The 16,688-nt window shown below is 42.1% G+C and overlaps 1 protein-coding gene across 36 annotated transcripts in view; it reads left to right on the top strand.

Moving 5' to 3' along the window:
- Nucleotides 1-16,688, top strand: part of MACF1 (microtubule actin crosslinking factor 1) — a 349,861-nt gene that overhangs the window by 206,912 nt on the left and 126,261 nt on the right. For 27 of the 36 annotated variants that reach the window (XM_067010930.1, XM_067010949.1, XM_067011039.1 and 24 more), the window contains 6 exons: nt 1,157-1,309; nt 1,836-1,924; nt 5,333-5,468; nt 8,983-14,424; nt 14,980-15,133; nt 16,420-16,631. In XM_067010930.1, the coding sequence (XP_066867031.1) occupies nt 1,157-1,309; nt 1,836-1,924; nt 5,333-5,468; nt 8,983-14,424; nt 14,980-15,133; nt 16,420-16,631 (6,186 nt within the window). The remainder of the gene's footprint in view (nt 1-1,156; nt 1,310-1,835; nt 1,925-5,332; nt 5,469-8,982; nt 14,425-14,979; nt 15,134-16,419; nt 16,632-16,688) is intronic. The other 9 variants (XM_067011058.1, XM_067011015.1, XM_067011022.1 and 6 more) reach the window with 1 other exon arrangement.

The following is a 16,688-nucleotide window of genomic DNA, read 5'->3' as shown; positions in this document are numbered from 1 at the left end:
TGAAGAAAGGGATATGAACAAAGGTCCTTAATAAAGCATAATTTGTTAAAGGGAAATAGTGGAAATATCCAAATTCCATATGATGGGATGCTATGAAGCTGTTAAAAATAATGCAATAGATTTAAATGAACCAACAAGGAAAGATATTTGTATTTTTTGAGGAAAAAAGCAAGTTGAAATATTATGTTTTCAGTAGTAACAAAACTGTGTGTACCACAAAGGGACAATATGGGCATACAAACAAGTTTAGAAATATACATACCAAATTCCTGGAGAAATGAGATTAAAGGAACATATATTATGAATTTCAGATTGTTTGAATTTGTTGTAATGAGTATGCAGTCTTTTTGTAACTATGAAGATCTTCTGTGTCTTTGCAAAATAAGTATCCACATCTTCAATAACACTTATAAAAGAAATGCTATTGGAAACATTAACCCATGCCAACTTTTGCCCATGTAAATTAGCAAAAGAGTTCCTTTCTGTCAGTACCTACCTCATTTAATCTCTGTAGATGTCCATCTCTTCATCTGTAAATCTAAGAATTATGAGCATAAGTAAGATGCTATATGTGAAGGGCTTTTTAATTAATTTATTTTATTTTATTTATTTTGGCTGTGTTGGGTCTTTGTTGCTGTGCGTGGACTTTCTCTATTTGCAGCGAGCGGGGGCTGCTCTTCATTGTGGTGCGCGGGCTTCTCAATGCGGTGGCATCTCTTGTTGCAGAGCACGGGCTCTAGGCGCACGGGCTTCAGTAACTGTGGCTCGTGGGCTTAGTTGCTCCACGGCATGTGGGATCTTCCCAGACCAGGGCTTGAACCCACATCCCCTGCATTGGCATGTGGATTCTTAACCACTGCGCCACCAGGGAAACCCGTGAAGGGCTCTTTAAAATCAGTAAGTAATTATTGACTGCCCATCACATATGAAAACAGCATGCTTTTTAAGAAAAGTGCTAACCTAGATATAATGAATTTAGCTATTAGTATCACCTAGGCGCTGGTGAGCAATGCTGTAGGCTGGGTAAATTATATTTAACTTGGGGTTATTTTAGCTATGATTTAGGTAACATTCATGTCTTTGTTTTAGGAACACTGAATCAGGCCGGTGTAGTAAGACATTGACCAAGATACTGATTTTCTATTTCCTCTTCTAGAAAGTGGTAGAAGAAGAAAAACAGGAACATGTGGAGAAGGTTAAAGAGCTTTTGGGCTGGGTGTCTACCCTAGCAAAGAATACACAAAGCACAGCTACCTCATCCCAGACCAAAGAATCAACAGACATTGAAAAAGCTATTTTAGAACAGCAGGTGAGTAGAAGGTCCATCTATCACTTCCTGGGTAGCATAATATGTGATTATTCATTAGGTGGAATAATAGGTCACATACTGACCACCCAGGAACGATTCTGATCTCAATAAGTGTTAACTTTAACTTCCAGGATTTAAAGAAACTTAAGACATCCTCTTATTTGTACTTCTGCTTTCTAGATCACTGTATGTAGTGGTAATAATCATCTTACCTAAGCTAAGTTTTTCCCTAGGATTTTATTTTAAGTTATTTCAAATGATTTTTTTTTTTTTTTGCGATATGCGGGCCTCTCACTGTTGTGGCCTCTCCCATTGCGGAGCACAGGCTCTGGACGCGCAGGCTCAGCGGCCATGGCTCATGGGCCCAGCCGCTCCGCGGCATGTGGGATCTTCCCGGACCGGGGCACGAACCCGTGTCCCCTGCATCGGCAGGCAGACTCTCAACCACTGCGCCACCAGGGAAGCCCTCAAATGATTTTTGGTTCTTTAATATCTTGGGTTCTGAAACTTTTCTTCTACTGCATAGATTCTGGCAGAGGAGCTAACAACCAAGAGGGAACAAGTCTCTGAGGCCATTAAAACTTCACAGATCTTCTTGGCCAAGCATGGTCATAAGTGAGTATTAAATGAGGGATTACAGCACATCTGGGGGAACTGGATCTACCTGGCTAGAACTTCAGGTCATGATCAGAATTTGGCCTGGAGAATTCAGGTTGGCAAGAGCCAGATTATGAAGAGCCTTGTAGTTCATCCTGAGGAGTCTGCATTCTACCTGTTGGCTATGGGGAAAGATTTTAAACATGATTGGACTTTGTTGATAAAGGCTTCTAGAACTGGGTTTTTTTTTTTTCTTTGCATTACGTGGGCCTCTCACCACCGTGGCCTCTCCCGTTGCGGAGCACAGGCTCCAGACGCGCAGGCCCAGCGGCCATGGCTCACGGACCCAGCCGCTCCGCGGCATGTGGGATCTTCCCGGACCGGGGCACGAACTCGTTTCCCCTGCATCGGCAGGCGGACTCTCAACCACTGTGCCACCGGGGTAGCCCTAGAACTGTTTTTACAGAGAATGGACAGACATGGGGCAAGAGTAGAGGCCTAAGAGACCAGTTAAGAGGCTGTTCTGATAATGTAGTCAAGAAACGATGAGAGATGGAGAGGGGACAAAGATTCAAAAGGTAGTATGGATAATGAACTTAACAGGGTTTGGTGCCCAATGAAAATTATCAGATATAACTCCCAGGTTTCTGGCTTAGGCCACTGGATATTTGGTGATGCTGCTAGCCAAGACAGAGAATACAGGAGAAAGTATGGGTTGAGGAAGAAGGAGGCAGCTATAGTTTCAGACATGAATGCGAAGAACCCACAGGACATCCAAGGGTAAACTTCCAGTATGTATTTGGAAGTACCTGATACATTATTTATGCCTTATGTAGTTCCACGAAAGTTGTCCAGTGGGCAGCTTTATGTGTAAATTTAGAATTAATGAGAGACATTTGAAGTGACAGAGATTTGAGTCGTCAGCATAGAAGAAATCATGACTGGATTAGCTTACAAGGGTTCAAGGGCTTCTTGGCCTATAAAGGAAGCCTCAGAGAAGTAAGAGAAAATTATGAGTGATACCTTAGAACCCAAGAGAGAACAGGGCTTCAAAAAGAAGGGAGTGGTCAAAAGTCAAGAAAAGTTAAGACTGAGACATAGCTATTAAATTTGGCAAGTTGGAAGCTTTTGGTGACTCTGGTGAAAAGCTGGGGGATGATGTCTGATTTAGAGTAATGGGGAGCATGTGAGGCGTGGAAGATAATGATAATGAAATTAGACTACTCTTCCAAGGAGATTGGCCATGGGGAAGGAGAGAAATAATACAGCAAATACTTAGAGCAGCATTTATGATCAAGAAAAGGTTTTATTTTTCTAAAAGATCGGGGAGACTTAACTGTGTTTATGGACTGAGTCTCAAGGACCGAAAGGGAGAGAGAAATTGAAGTCATAGGAGAGGGGTTGCAAAGGATGTAGGAGAGGATAAAATTTATCCATGGGTAAAAAGTACAATCTTAAATAGGAGTTGAGACACCTTTTCGTCTGAGGTCTGAGGAAAAGGAGATTAGAAAGGGTATGGATGCCAGAAGTGAAGTCAGAAAGTGAGAGAATTAGTGCCCAGTGGTCTGTATTTTCTCTTTGAAATAGGGAGAGAGGTTGTTTGCCTCCAAGAGGATTGTCAGGAAGCATGGAAGTCCAGTGGAGGTTAGAAACCAGGAAGACCTCTTCTGTTGCTACACGGTGTTGGAATCCCCCCACTAGATAGACTTAGGCTGCATGTGGGAACAGAGAGGTCCAGGGGTTTGGTTGATCTGAGACTGGAGTCTTGTAAGTGAGGAGAGAGTGCAAAGATAATAGGGACTAATTGAGATGGTGGCCTGTGGGTCTGGACTCCAAAGAGAAGAAACTGAAGATAATGGAGAGGACTGATGGATTAAGAGAAGTGGAGGAGTCAAGGAAGGTTTGGAAAATCTCAGTAAGCTGATGGATGCTTGTAAGATGAATCACAGGATTCAGTCTCAGAAACAACGTAGAATGAGAAAAGGAATTCAAGATAGTGATGACTTCTGGGGAGAGAGGGATAGGAACAGTGTTGGTGACAGATACACATGGGACTTTAATTCTATCAGTAAAATCTTATGTCTAAGAAAGGGATCTGAAGAAAATTTGGTAAAATACTACAATAAAATTTGGTAAAGTTGGATAGTTGGGTAATGAGTAAATGAGAGTATATTTTATTCTTCTCTTTTGTTTCTTTAAGATATTTTGTTTTTAAAAGAGAAGAGATGTAGGAGTAAAGAAGGAAAACTAGCCAGGTAGGATTATAATCAGAAGTTACAATCTGATAGATTTTTTTTTGATAAATTTATTTATTTTTATTTATTTATTTTTGGCTGTGTTGGGTCTTTGTTTCTGTGCGAGGGCTTTCCATGGTTGTGGCAAGCGGGGGCCACTCTTCATCGCAGTGCACAGGCCTCTCACTATCGCGGCCTCTCTTGTTGTGGAGCACAGGCTCCAGACGCGCAGGCTCAGTAGTGTGGCTCACCGTCCCAGCTGCCCCATGGCATGTGGGATCTTCCCAGACCAGGTCTCGAATCCGTGTCCCCTTCATTGGCAGGCAGATTCCCAACCACTGTGCCACCAGGGAAGCCCCGATAGTAGAATCTTGACGTTTAAAATTTCAGAAGTGGACGGTCCTTGCACGCAGGGGAACAAGGTCTTGAGGAAAGGAGTGCTTGGTGTGCTGCCGCCATTTCTTCCACCTTCAGTTTCTGTGCCTTTTGCAGGGCTTCTGACAGCGCTAGGTTGGGACAAAGCATCCAGAGGTTCACAACCTCTGTGATCCATTAGGAGCCACTATGAGGAGGGTCCAGGGAAGAATTTACCATTTTCAGCGGCAAACAAATGGCGGTTACTAGCTATGATGACTTTGTACTTTGGGTCTGACTTGCTGCACCTTTCTATATAGTAAGACAGCAACTGCTTAAAAAATAATCCATGAGGCAGATACGAAGAGGAGAATTTTAAGATGTGCAGTCTCTTTGGAGAAAGGATCAAACTCTTGAACTCAGCATCCTAGATATGTTTGTAAATAAATCCCTGGCATAAATCCTTAAAAAAATAAAATTTCAGCAGTGGAATAATTTTAGATGATGGTAGCATCCAAGTTTGCCATGTGTGGGTGGGGCTGAAGTGGTGTGGAGCACATTTGGATTGAGAAGGTCGCAGGACTACAAGCATCGGTGTTAGATAATTGTTGACTTGAGCATTGACATAACCAAGAATCATGACTTGGTTTGAGATAGACAGGAAAACTGTGAGCTGGATGCCCAAGTGTTCAGTGAGTATGGAAGAGTGACCAGATGATCCATCATGAACAGTGAGGAAGAAGAATACTATCCAAGGTGGAGAAGTCATTTTGAAGCAATAGAGGAGAGTTTGGGGAAAGGTTTCTCTCTAAAAGAGCTTTTATGCTTCATCTTCCAGGCTCTCAGAAAAAGAGAAGGAACAGATATCTGAGCAATTGAATGCCCTGCATAAGGCTTACCATGACCTTTGTGATGGTTCAGCAAACCAGCTTCAGCAGCTTCAGAGCCAGCTGGCCCAGCAGACAGAACAAAAGGTACTTTTAGTTTTCTCTCCAAATGTTGGAAGGGTACCTTTTGAACGGTATAAAGGCAGCTTTGCGGATTGGGAGTCATGATCACTAGCTCTCCATGACCAGTGTCACTTAATTTTTAACCTCACTGTAGCAGCCATGTGTCTCGTGTTTCTTTACTGGGGTTCCACGATGTGTTGGTCAGTCAAAAACCACTAGAAGGTGCTTACGGCTAACCCTGGTTCACTGTTGTGTGATCTTCCATTTTGTGGCAGACCACAATCAAAGAGAACCTAAATGCTATATTATATCTGATCAGAAGGCAATAAGGTTTCTCTGTGGCATTGTCACTCAAAAGTTGTCAGCCAAGAGTTCTGAATATTGGGAAGTAAAGGCTGTGACCCTCTTCCCCCCATACTTTTTTCCCTGTCTACTAAATAAATGAGAAATGTTAATTTCCAAAAGAAACTGGTGGATTAGCTGCACTGACTGAGACACTGGTTCCCCTTACCCATTGTTGCCCCATCATGTGACATCTTTACCAGTTCCCTCTCATGTTCATTTCCTGGACCATATGGAAGTTGTTTAAGTTCCTGCTGGTTGTCCTAAGTTCTTCCTGGATACTTGTGTGTATATGTAAACTTACCATATTATATATACATGTGTCTCTGGGATATATATGTGTGTTTGCCTGCTTATTTCCTATGTTGTGAAGCAATGGCCGAATTCCGTGGGGCAGGCCAGAATTGAAGCCCCTGTGGCAATCAGATTTGGTCTAGATGTTGCTCAAAATGATATTCATACAAAACATGCTTTGACTCTGGTCATGAAATTTGTGCAGCAGGAGCTAGAGTTGTAAAGACCACGGTGCAGAACCAGCTGTGATTTATTGGAGAGCAGATTTCCAAAAAGAATGTGCTGGTTTAACATGCCCTATGTGAGGTAGCCCACTTCTAATGGCTCATTGCTTCACCATATACGGGAGTACTTGAAGAGTTTTAACAATTGCTTGCTGAGAACATTCAGTTCTCATTTTGAAAGGTTAAAAAAGGGGAGAAGGAAAGAAAGTCAAGCTGCTGAGCACCACATTGAGCATGATGTGTCCCCTGTTACCGTTTGTGTGTTTCATGTGAAGTATTGTTCTGATTAACTGACATCCTTGCTTACAAGTTTCACTAACCCTTTGGAGTTTAAGCACAAATGCACAAAGGGAAAAGAGGACGACCTGTTTGGGGTTCTTTTTTGCAAAAAAAACAAAACAGTCGCATGCTGGACGCTAACACCAAGCTTACACTGTGTGTGCGATACGGCTGAGCTGCTCCGTAAGGCTCTCTCTCTTATCTGCCCAAGGCACACCCTGCAACCCTGGTAAGTAGAAGCCTTTTATGTTTTCTTTCCTCTTCTCCCTCTGTCTTTTTCTGCTTGTTTAGGTCAGAATGCCCATGTTTGGTGGGGCCGAAATGAATTTCTCTGGATAATTTCCCAGTACAGTGTGATCCCTGCCTCTCCTCCAATTACAAGGGTGTTAGAAAGAGCAGTCTTTTCTCTTTGGCTAGACTCCAGGCCTTTTTTCAATACCAGCATTTCTGAGACTCTGTGAACTCACAGAAGAAATTAGAGGTTTCCCCAAAGAATCTGTTCCTTTGTCATATTGTCTGCTTCTGAATAGTCTTTACGTGGATTTTGTAAAAGGAATTTTTCATATATTTCAGAGAGTCACATGCCAGTGGGATTTTTCCTTCAATCTATAAAGACTAGCTAACTTGTAGATTCACGTAGCATATGTTTACCTTATACAAGTTAAACTCTACATTCTGGGTCAGAAAACAGAGGGAGGATGAAGAAGAACACATAATATTTTAAATAGTGTGGAGAATTCTCAGTTATTCCATTATTTGAACAAATACAGTGAGATGAAGATGCGACCCAGATCTCCTTCCTCATTTGCTGTCTGTTCTGTGTCTCTGATAGTGTGCAACTTATCAAGCTTGAAATCCTCAGGGCGTGTTTTTAAAATCTGGGGGAAACAGGTTAATGATTTTAAGGATTTCCTTACTATTTATCAATGTATTCGTTTATTCATCAAATGTTTCTTTAACTGCTGGTACTAGTCCTGGACATCCACTGGGCAAACTACCTGCTCTTATGGAGCTTACTTCTCATTGAGACAGAAATGAAATGCATTATATAGAAGGCAAGGAAGTGGTTGGCAGTTACTTCAGTAAGATCCTCCATGAATAAGTTGAGTTAAATAAGGATCAGAAAGTAACACTGACTAAAGAGGGATAGATAAAAGCATGTATAGAAGACGAAGATAATGCACACTAACAAGAAGAAGTGGAAAGTTGGAGATTAATAAAAGTGATGAAGTGTTCTAAGTGGTAGAACACTGCAAAGATTTAATTTCTAAATAACATCGTCATATTGTGATGAAAGGCTTCAAAATAGGAATTCTTCAAAAGCTGTTTTCAGGCCTTTTTCTGAGTGTAATTTTGACAATGTGTAAGGCTTGCCTTACTCTCTGTCCTTAGTACCTAACTCCTGTGTAAGATGCAGCTCTACTGTGCTTATCCTTCCTGCTCTTCTGGACCTGACTGGGGAGGCAGTATAATAGCTTGAGATTTAGAGTAAGACCTTGGTTTGATTCTGGAACTCATTCATTTTGTGACCTTGGACAAGTTACCTAATCTCTCTGTACCTCATTTTCTTATCTGCAAACTAAAAATTAAAATAATTGCTTTCATAGGATTGTTGTGAGGGTGTCAGTGCTTAATAAATATATTAAGTGCCCAACGAGTAGTAGCTGTCGTCATGATGATTGTACTACATTCTAGCCTGGACTAGAAGAAAAGTTATTAGTGGTTCCAGAGTCAAGAGTCCCTAGTCTGCTCCTTCCTTGACTTGCTACTTCCAATTCCTAGAGCTAATTTAACTCAGAGCCATTGCCATGGGACACGCTAGCACTGGCCACCAAGAGTATGACCGCTCCAGTTGCTAAACAGCTGCCTGAGTAATATACACAGGGCCATTTACTGAGCTGCACAGCTGTTGCTGGGCTGCTTAAGTCTCTCTTCGAATCCTGTGGACCCATCGTGCTGAACTCATCATCAGGGAGGTCCTACTTCAAGAGTCTTCTGCGTGGATTGCAACACTGAGAAGTTGTTGTATGGGGTTGAATTCTCACTTTGGGGGAGCTTGTATGTGTCTGTAGGAGCCTTTGTGGTGATTTAGTCTTATAAATAGCTGTCTCCTCACTTTCACTGCTTGCTACTTTGTAGAGCTTGTCACTCAGATATGCTTAAAGCTACCATCCCTTGAGTAATCCGTGAACTTCTGGCCATGTTAAACATTCTGTAGTTTAGAAAAATTCTTTTTTAGCATTAACCCTGCCAGGCTTCAGAATGTTTCCTTCAGGTTGGGGCTCATCCAGGCTGGGTTTTTCTTGTGGTCAGAATTTGATATACTATAGTTCTTTGAATGACTCTTTTCAACAATTGTGCTTCTCTGATTCAGTGTTCTTTTTCATTTTCTCTTGTAGGGCTGCTGCAGAGCAGTTGCTGGGGTGATTGACCTAGGCACAGTGGAGATATTTCCCATCTTCAGAGCCATGCAAAAGGGCCTCATTGACCAAGACACAGGCCTTGTGCTCCTGGAATCCCAGGTTATCATGTCTGGCCTCATTGCCCCTGAGACCAGTGAAAAGCTGTCTTTGGAGGAAGGCCTAGCCAGAAACCTCATTAATCCCCAGATGTACCAGCAGCTCCAGGAGCTAGAGGATGCCCTGTCCTTAATCAGCAGGCTTACTGAGAACAAAGGCCCTCTTTCTGTGGTGGAAGCAATTGAAAAGAAAATAATCAATGAGAAGGTTGGACTGAAAATCTTAGAAGCTCACCTGGCAACTGGAGGTTTCAGTCTCCCCCGTGATGAGAACTGTATTAACCTAGAGGAGGCTTTTCACCAAGGCCTCATTTCTGCCTGGCTTTACTCAGTGTTAGAGTCTCACCTGAGATCATCCAAGAACTTGATAGACCCAAACACAGCTGAGAAAATCGGTTTACTGGATCTGATGAGGAGATGTATTGTCTACCAGGAATCAGGGTTGAAATTGCTGCCTGTCAAGCAATTGGCAGGGGGAATGGTGAGCTTGAAATCAGGCCGGAAGGTTAGCATTTTCCGTGCAGTTCAGGAAGGGCTAATAGATAGGCAGGTCACTGTCCGGGTGCTGGAAGCTCAGCTTTTTGCTGGAGGCATAGTAGATCCAAGAACAGGACACAGACTTACAGTGGGAGAGGCTGTGAGACATAATTTGATTGACCAAGATATGGCCTGTGCTCTTCTCATAAGGCAGCTTCAGACAGGAGGCATCATAGACACTGTCACTGGGCGTAGGCTGACAGTAGATGAAGCAGTGAGCAATGATCTAATAGCTGCTAAGATTGCACTTGTGATTCTGGAGTCCCTTTGGTCATTCATGGGGTTGCTATGGCCCGAGTCTGGAGAGATTCTCCCAATTACAGATGCCCTGGAACAAGGTATTGTGTCTACTGAACTAGCTCATAAAATCCTTAGTGGCCGACAGCACATTAAAGCCCTATTTCTACCAGCAATCACAGAGATTTGGTCCTGGGAAAAAGCAATAGAAAATGGTGTGTTAGACAAAGATCTTGCCGATAACTTGAAGTCAATTTGTATCCCCGATGTGATGCCCCACATGCAATTAGCAGACTCTTTAGAACGAAGCACATTGAACACGAATCCTGGAGCTGCAGGTGTGCCGTGCAGCAAGGGCCAAACTGAGGGCATCGCAAGCCATAACGAGAAGCTGCTGTTTCATCTGGTGACTCACAGCTATATTAATGTGCGGGATGGACAGAGGCTGCTCCTGTTGGACAATGAGCTAATAGAGGTACTAACAGCAAGAGGTGATCAAGCAGATCCTCCAGAAGTGTTTGGAAGTGGGCATCAGAGACTGGAAGCTCCTGAGAAATTACAAGGATCAGTGAATGTGAAAATCACAGAAACTTTCTGTGATGGGCTGACTGTGAGGCCACATGAGTTCCAGTTTTCTTCTCAGAACAGAGAAGATCCTGATCAGGCAAATTGCACTGAAGCAAAAGGCAAAAAGACCATTGTAGAAACAGAAGAGAACACCCAAAGGGACCTGTTTGTAGGGCAACAAAAAGTGGGAAATCCAAATGTTGATACTTTGAAGGTCATAGATAAAGTCAAGTCAGAGTTTAAAAGGCAGTTGTTAGATACCGAAAAGGAAGACCAAATAGAAGTATCTACCAGAGAAAATGTCAGCAAAGGATTTCTCCTTACGGTACCTCCTGAGGAAGCAGAAGATGTGACTTTGGTGGAGGACAAAGATCCTTTTCCTGTTGAATCACCAAAGGAAGAATGGCAGACTCTCAGAAAGACTTCCTTTATGTGTCAGAAAGAACAAGCAAACACACTTGAAATTGAATATACTCTAGGTGAAACTGGAAGGCCTCTCATAAAACCCCAAAGCAAAAAGTCACAATTTCAGGTAGAGAAAACTCTAGTTTTAGAATCGGAACTAAAGTCTGAAAAGGATAAGAATATTCATTCTCTGGGCAGAAAGAAAGCATTAAATAAGGCTTGTTTGGGTAGGGATGCCCATAAACAAAGTACAGAAGGACACAACATGGCAGGTGGTGGTATGATGTTGTTAGAAAAGACAGACAAGGAAGCTAATGGCAGTGAAACTTCCCTGTCATGCAGTCACCCTTCAGAGTTGCTTGAAGAAGCTACCTTAAATATATTATCTGCACAATTACTAGACGGCGGTATCTTTCATGAACAAACAGGTCAAAAGCTCTTACTAAATGAAGCAATAGCCCGAGGCCTTGTGCCTAGTCACACTGCTGTGAAACTTTTGGGGAAGCTGCACATGTTTCGGGGCTTCTTTGACTCTCAGACCTGCGAGTCTTTGAAAACTGAAGAAGTCATTGATGAAGGTCTAATGGATGAGAAATTGCTACACAATGTCCTCATGGCAGACAAAGCTATAAGTGGTGTCTTAGACCCTCGTACTCACACACTCTGCTCTGTGAAGGAAGCAGTTGCCATTGGACTTCTTGACACACAAACAGCCACCAGAATTTTAGAGGGGCAGGTGGTGACTGGTGGAATTGTTGACCTGAAACGAGGCAAAAAGGTTTCAGTAACTTTGGCCTCAAATCTTGGCTTGGTGGACAGTGCTGACCAGACAGAGCTTATAAATCTGGAGAAAGCTTCTAAAGGCAGAGATGCTGAAAAAGCAGTTAGGGAGAGATTAATTAGCTTACAATTGGAAACAACTGGAATTATGGACCCTGACAGCAAAGCCCCGTTAACAGTTGTGCAGTCCATTGACAGAGGGCTTTTGGAGAGGTATGAGGCCATGCAGTTGTTGACAAAGCAGGTGGTAGATGGAGGTATCATTCACCATATCTCTGGGATGAGACTTTCTGTTGATAGTGCCTTTAAACATGGCATCATTGATGAAGATTTAGCCGAGCAACTCAAAAAAGTTGAGAACTTAAGCCTCCGTCAATTCTCTCATCCTGAAACAAAGGAAACTATTTCCCTGTCTGAAGCCATAAAATTAGATCTTGTTACCCCGGACTTGAAAAGAGAAATCCAAGAAATTCAGGCCTTGACTGGGAGCTTTGTAGATCTCATTTCTGGCCAGAGATTGACCTTGGCAGAAGCTGAAAAAGAAGGACTCTTAACTAATAAAGAAATATTGTCTTCAGGAATGATGAATGGGGTTATAGATCCTGAGAATTACAGAATTGTTCCCTATGCAGAATTAGTAAAAAAGTGTAAGATTGATATTGAATCTGGACAGAGGTATCTAGAAGTAATTCCCTTCTCAGACATTAAAGATGGAGCAAGTGACAAAGTACTTAAATTGTCTCAAGCAGTTAAGCTTGGAAAAGTAGATTTTGCAGCTACACTGAAGGTTCTGGAAGCTCAGGCAAATGCTGGAGGAATCATAGACACTGCCACGGGGAAAAGATTGACATTGGCGTCAGCTTTGGAACAGAAATTAGTGGATGAAAGCATGATCCGAATTATTGCATCCCGTCAGGTGTTAGATGGAGGAATTATTGACATATTTAGTGATCAGAGAGTGACTTTAAAGGAAGCTATTGAGAAAAGACTTATTAGTCCTGAACTGGCAACTATAATCCAAATAGATACCTTCAAGTCCAGTGATCACCAGGCTCAGAGTGAAAAGCAAGATGGAATTGAAGTATGTGAACTAAAGAAAGAATTTCTAAGAAAGGAAATGTTAATTGCTTGTAGTCAGACTGCTGAAAAGAGTTGTGGTAAAGGAGAAAGTGAGAAATTTCAAATTGAAAACCAATCTGCACAGAAAAAGGTTAAAGTGAGAGTTTCTAATGGGAAGCAGGCAAAAAAGAGCAGGGAAATTTCATTAAAGGAATTGGAATGCAAGGGTCAGGATAGGAGGTCTTCTCGAGGTGCTAAAGAATCTTTCAGTATCATAGTTTCTGGTGATGGTAAAGGTAAATCATTGCGCCAAGGTTCAGTGACACACCCTCACTCAGAAATTTGTGATTTTAACCCCAAAGAGGTGGCTTATAGTACCATGGAAAAAAATACAAATGAAGAGCAAGAGAAAATAGTGGCACAGACAGAAATTATTTCTCAGATGAAACAGTTTATATCAGGTCTAGATTCTAAAGAAATAAGGGAAAACCAAGGAGAAATTATTTCAGAAGTACAAGAATCAAATTGTGAAACTCCGGGCAAATTGCCTAGTCAACAGGTTATGCAGAAACCAGTGAAAACCAGGGAGAAAGGTAAGAGAGGAAAGAGAGAGATGATTGTAGAAGAAAGTGTCAAAACATGCAAACCAGCAGTTCTTTCAGAAGAAAAGCTGAATCAGGAAACTGCCATTAGAGATGACCATGATTCTAATAGAGAGAGTCAACCTGCGGAAATAACTATAAGTGAAAAAGGGAAAGAAACTGATGGGGAGCTGGGGTTTTCTGTTGTTGGTGAAGCTGAAGATTCTTCTTCCCAAATGATACCCAAAGGAATTTCTGTAAGAAATCAAGATGCTTTAACACTCTTCAACTCTAATCAGGTCAGTGAAGGAGATGTGAAAAATTTAAGCCTCTGCTTGACTTTAAAACCAGAAGAAAATTTATCTCAAGAAGTTACTGTTGGGACCCACAGTGAAATACTCTCTTCTTTGACCCCACAACCTGAAGGATTGTACTACCAGGAACCAGTTGGAGAAGCCCAAGTTGCAGACACATCCCCACTTTTCACAACAGACAAGTCTTTCCAAGGAACCACCAGACAGGAGACCAAGTATCATCAAGATTCTTGTGTTACTTTTAAGATTAGGGAAACCAAAGATCTGACTTTCTCATCTAATGAAAGTAAAGAAAAATCATACCAAGAAGTATCTTTTGCCTCAACAAGCGCTGTTAAATTGGAGGAAATTAGAGTAGGCTCCAAAGATGTCCGTTATTTGGAATTCTCAGACAGAAAGGACCTTCATCCTCAGGACCACAAAAGTGATCGTGAACGTTGCGGAACTCTTGAATCTAAAATAGTAACAACTCAGGAAATAACGGGGGAGAAATTTCTAAAAATGTCAATCCCTATAGTTACAGGTGCAGAAGCAGGGTCCTTTGAAGGCATAGTGACTCAGGGAGTTCCCAGAGTTTCAGTGTCTCTTCTCCCAGAGAAACTGTCCAAAGATGTATCTCAAAAAGAGAGTACAGGACAAGAGGATGCCACCATTAGTCCTATTCCAGAGACCCGTGAAGAAGAGATGGTACCCCTAATATCATACCCCACAATGAAGATGGATGAGAAGACACCACAGGAGAAGCTCAGAGAGAGCTCAGAGCCTGGCAGTGAACAAACCCCCATCATGACTGCACCGGGGGGAACGAGTGTGAACCTGGAGCCCTTCAGAGCTACTACCAAAGTAAGTTACCCAGTGGTGTGTTTGTGTATATGTGTGTGTGTGTATCTGTTAATAGTTAATTTCATGCTAAGACTCTTGACAAGATACTGAGTTTTCATATGTATAATTGTATACATATATACACTTCAGAGCACTAGATGATTCTCTAAGATATAACTTAGTTTATCATCATCTGTTTGTAACATAGTTGTTGGAAAATTAGGCGGCGGCTCTGAATGTCTTCCTGAAGTTTGCAAGGATTTTAAGTTAGACACTAACATTGAAGCTAATTTAAAATACTGAGGCTATGGTACCTGAAGTCAGAATAGGTTTTGGAAGTTTTGCTAAAATGATGCTTATAGATTGATAATTTTGAGCTTCTGCTCCCTGAGGAAATGTAATAAAATCACTTTTTTGTCTACTGATTTGAGACAATTTAGACAAAATAACATATTTTATGTCATTCCACCCAATGTGTAGTAAAAATTTCTATTCTATTCTAAGACTCTGCCTGCTTAAAAAGCAGACTTAAAGGAGTATGTCAGATTTGAGTGAGTTTTCTTTTTGGCTCCACAGAATGTATTTAACCGGCAGCTCTGCCTAGAACATGATGAGAAGTTGGTATCCTATCTGTCTCTATTACGAGACATTGAAATGAGGACCAAACAGATTCAACCTCTAGAGCTAAATCTGGCAGAGCTACAGGATCTGCTGTGTCAGGCCAAGGTAGGTGCCCAGAGACTTCCTCCAGGCCCATCAGCGTGGAGAAAATAAAGACTATTCAGGAAGAAAAACGTGTTCAAAAATACTACCATTTAATGGACAAAAAATAGATTGGAAAAGTGTAACTAGAGATCTATGAAGAACACCAGGGAGTACGAGTCTCACAGAAGCCAAAGCAGAAGAGACTCAAGGGAGGAGTAGTGGGCAGTGTTAAGTACAGTAGGGAGACTGAGTACAGTGAGGACTAAAAGGGGGTTTAGTGCCTGAGAGTTGCTGGGGACCTTGATAAGAACAGTTACAGTGGAGTCATGGGATATAAACTAGGTTGCATTGAGAATAAATGGGAGGTTGGAAGGTGCGGACAGTCATTCTTTCCAGAAGCTTGATAGTACAGGCAAGGAAAGAGAGGTAGAACACTAGCTAGAGGAGATGGACTAAAAGAGGAATGTTTTGAGTGAATTTTTAGGCTGAGGAGAAGGAACCAATAGAAAAGGAGAATTTGAAGTTAGAGGAGAGAGGAAGTGCTGACTGGTAGAAAGAGGTCCCTGAGGACATGGAAAGACATAGACTTAGACAGCCTTGAGCCGGAGGAGGAATAGCTCTTTGACTGAAACTGGAGGCTGAGAGTTGTCACAGGATTGGAGTCACAATGAGGATAGAGATTGTAGAGGTTTACCAGTTCTCTCAGTATCTAGAGTACGGCCTTGGGCAGGGGGGGCTGAAGGGGAAATGAGGATGATGCCCAGAAGAACTACCAAGCTCTTCCACAGCTTCTTTCTGGCTTCTCTACTGAGGAGCAGAATATTGAGGAGTAGCTGAGTGGGAAAGCTGGCTTGGGATATTTTTATGTTCATTGGTTCTGCTCCCTTGGACTTTGGAGTGGAAGACTTGTCCTTTGATTGACTTATATTGCATAACATTATTTAAAGCATAATGACACTCTTGGAGAGGCAACAAGTTGTAGTGTAAGGAGCATTGCACTGAGTCAGAAAACCTGAATCCAAGTCTTGGCTCTCTAGCTTATCAACTGGGCGACCTCAGGGGAAAACAAATTCACATTTTTAAGCACTGAGGCATCTCTACTGTAAATCCAGGATAATAATATCTACTCTGCCTACTTCAAGAATTATTGTGAGAACCAAATAAACTAGTGAATGTCTATAAAAACATTTCATAAACCCTGAAGCCTGTGTAGGCCTGAGGTGACAGAAAAATGTGTTCACAGCTGATTCCTAGACAGCAAGATTTCTAGTCTTGATTTCGGAGGTAACCCCACTTTATGCCCTCAGGTAGTAGACAGGGAGCTAAAGGATCTGTCCATGGTGGTGAGTCAGGAATTGGAATGTGTGAATCAGATTATCGTCAGCCAGCCTCAGGAAGTCCCAGCTCAACTGTTGAAGGCTCTAGAAAAAGATGCCAAGAATCTTCAAAAGTCCCTCAGCTCTGTGAGTGACACCTGGGGTTCCAGACTACTCCACCTCCAGAATGCTGCAGAAGTAAAAAAGGTAGCTTCTTGTTTCTATTCACAAAGGCTCACAAACTCTGGGTAGGCTTGGAGAGTT

This window comes from Kogia breviceps, chromosome 1 (assembly GCF_026419965.1).
Source record: "Kogia breviceps isolate mKogBre1 chromosome 1, mKogBre1 haplotype 1, whole genome shotgun sequence".
In the NCBI taxonomy this organism is placed as follows: domain Eukaryota; kingdom Metazoa; phylum Chordata; class Mammalia; order Artiodactyla; family Physeteridae; genus Kogia; species Kogia breviceps.
Note: the sequence above shows the minus strand (reverse complement) of the source record. Positions and strands in the feature narration are given on the sequence as shown.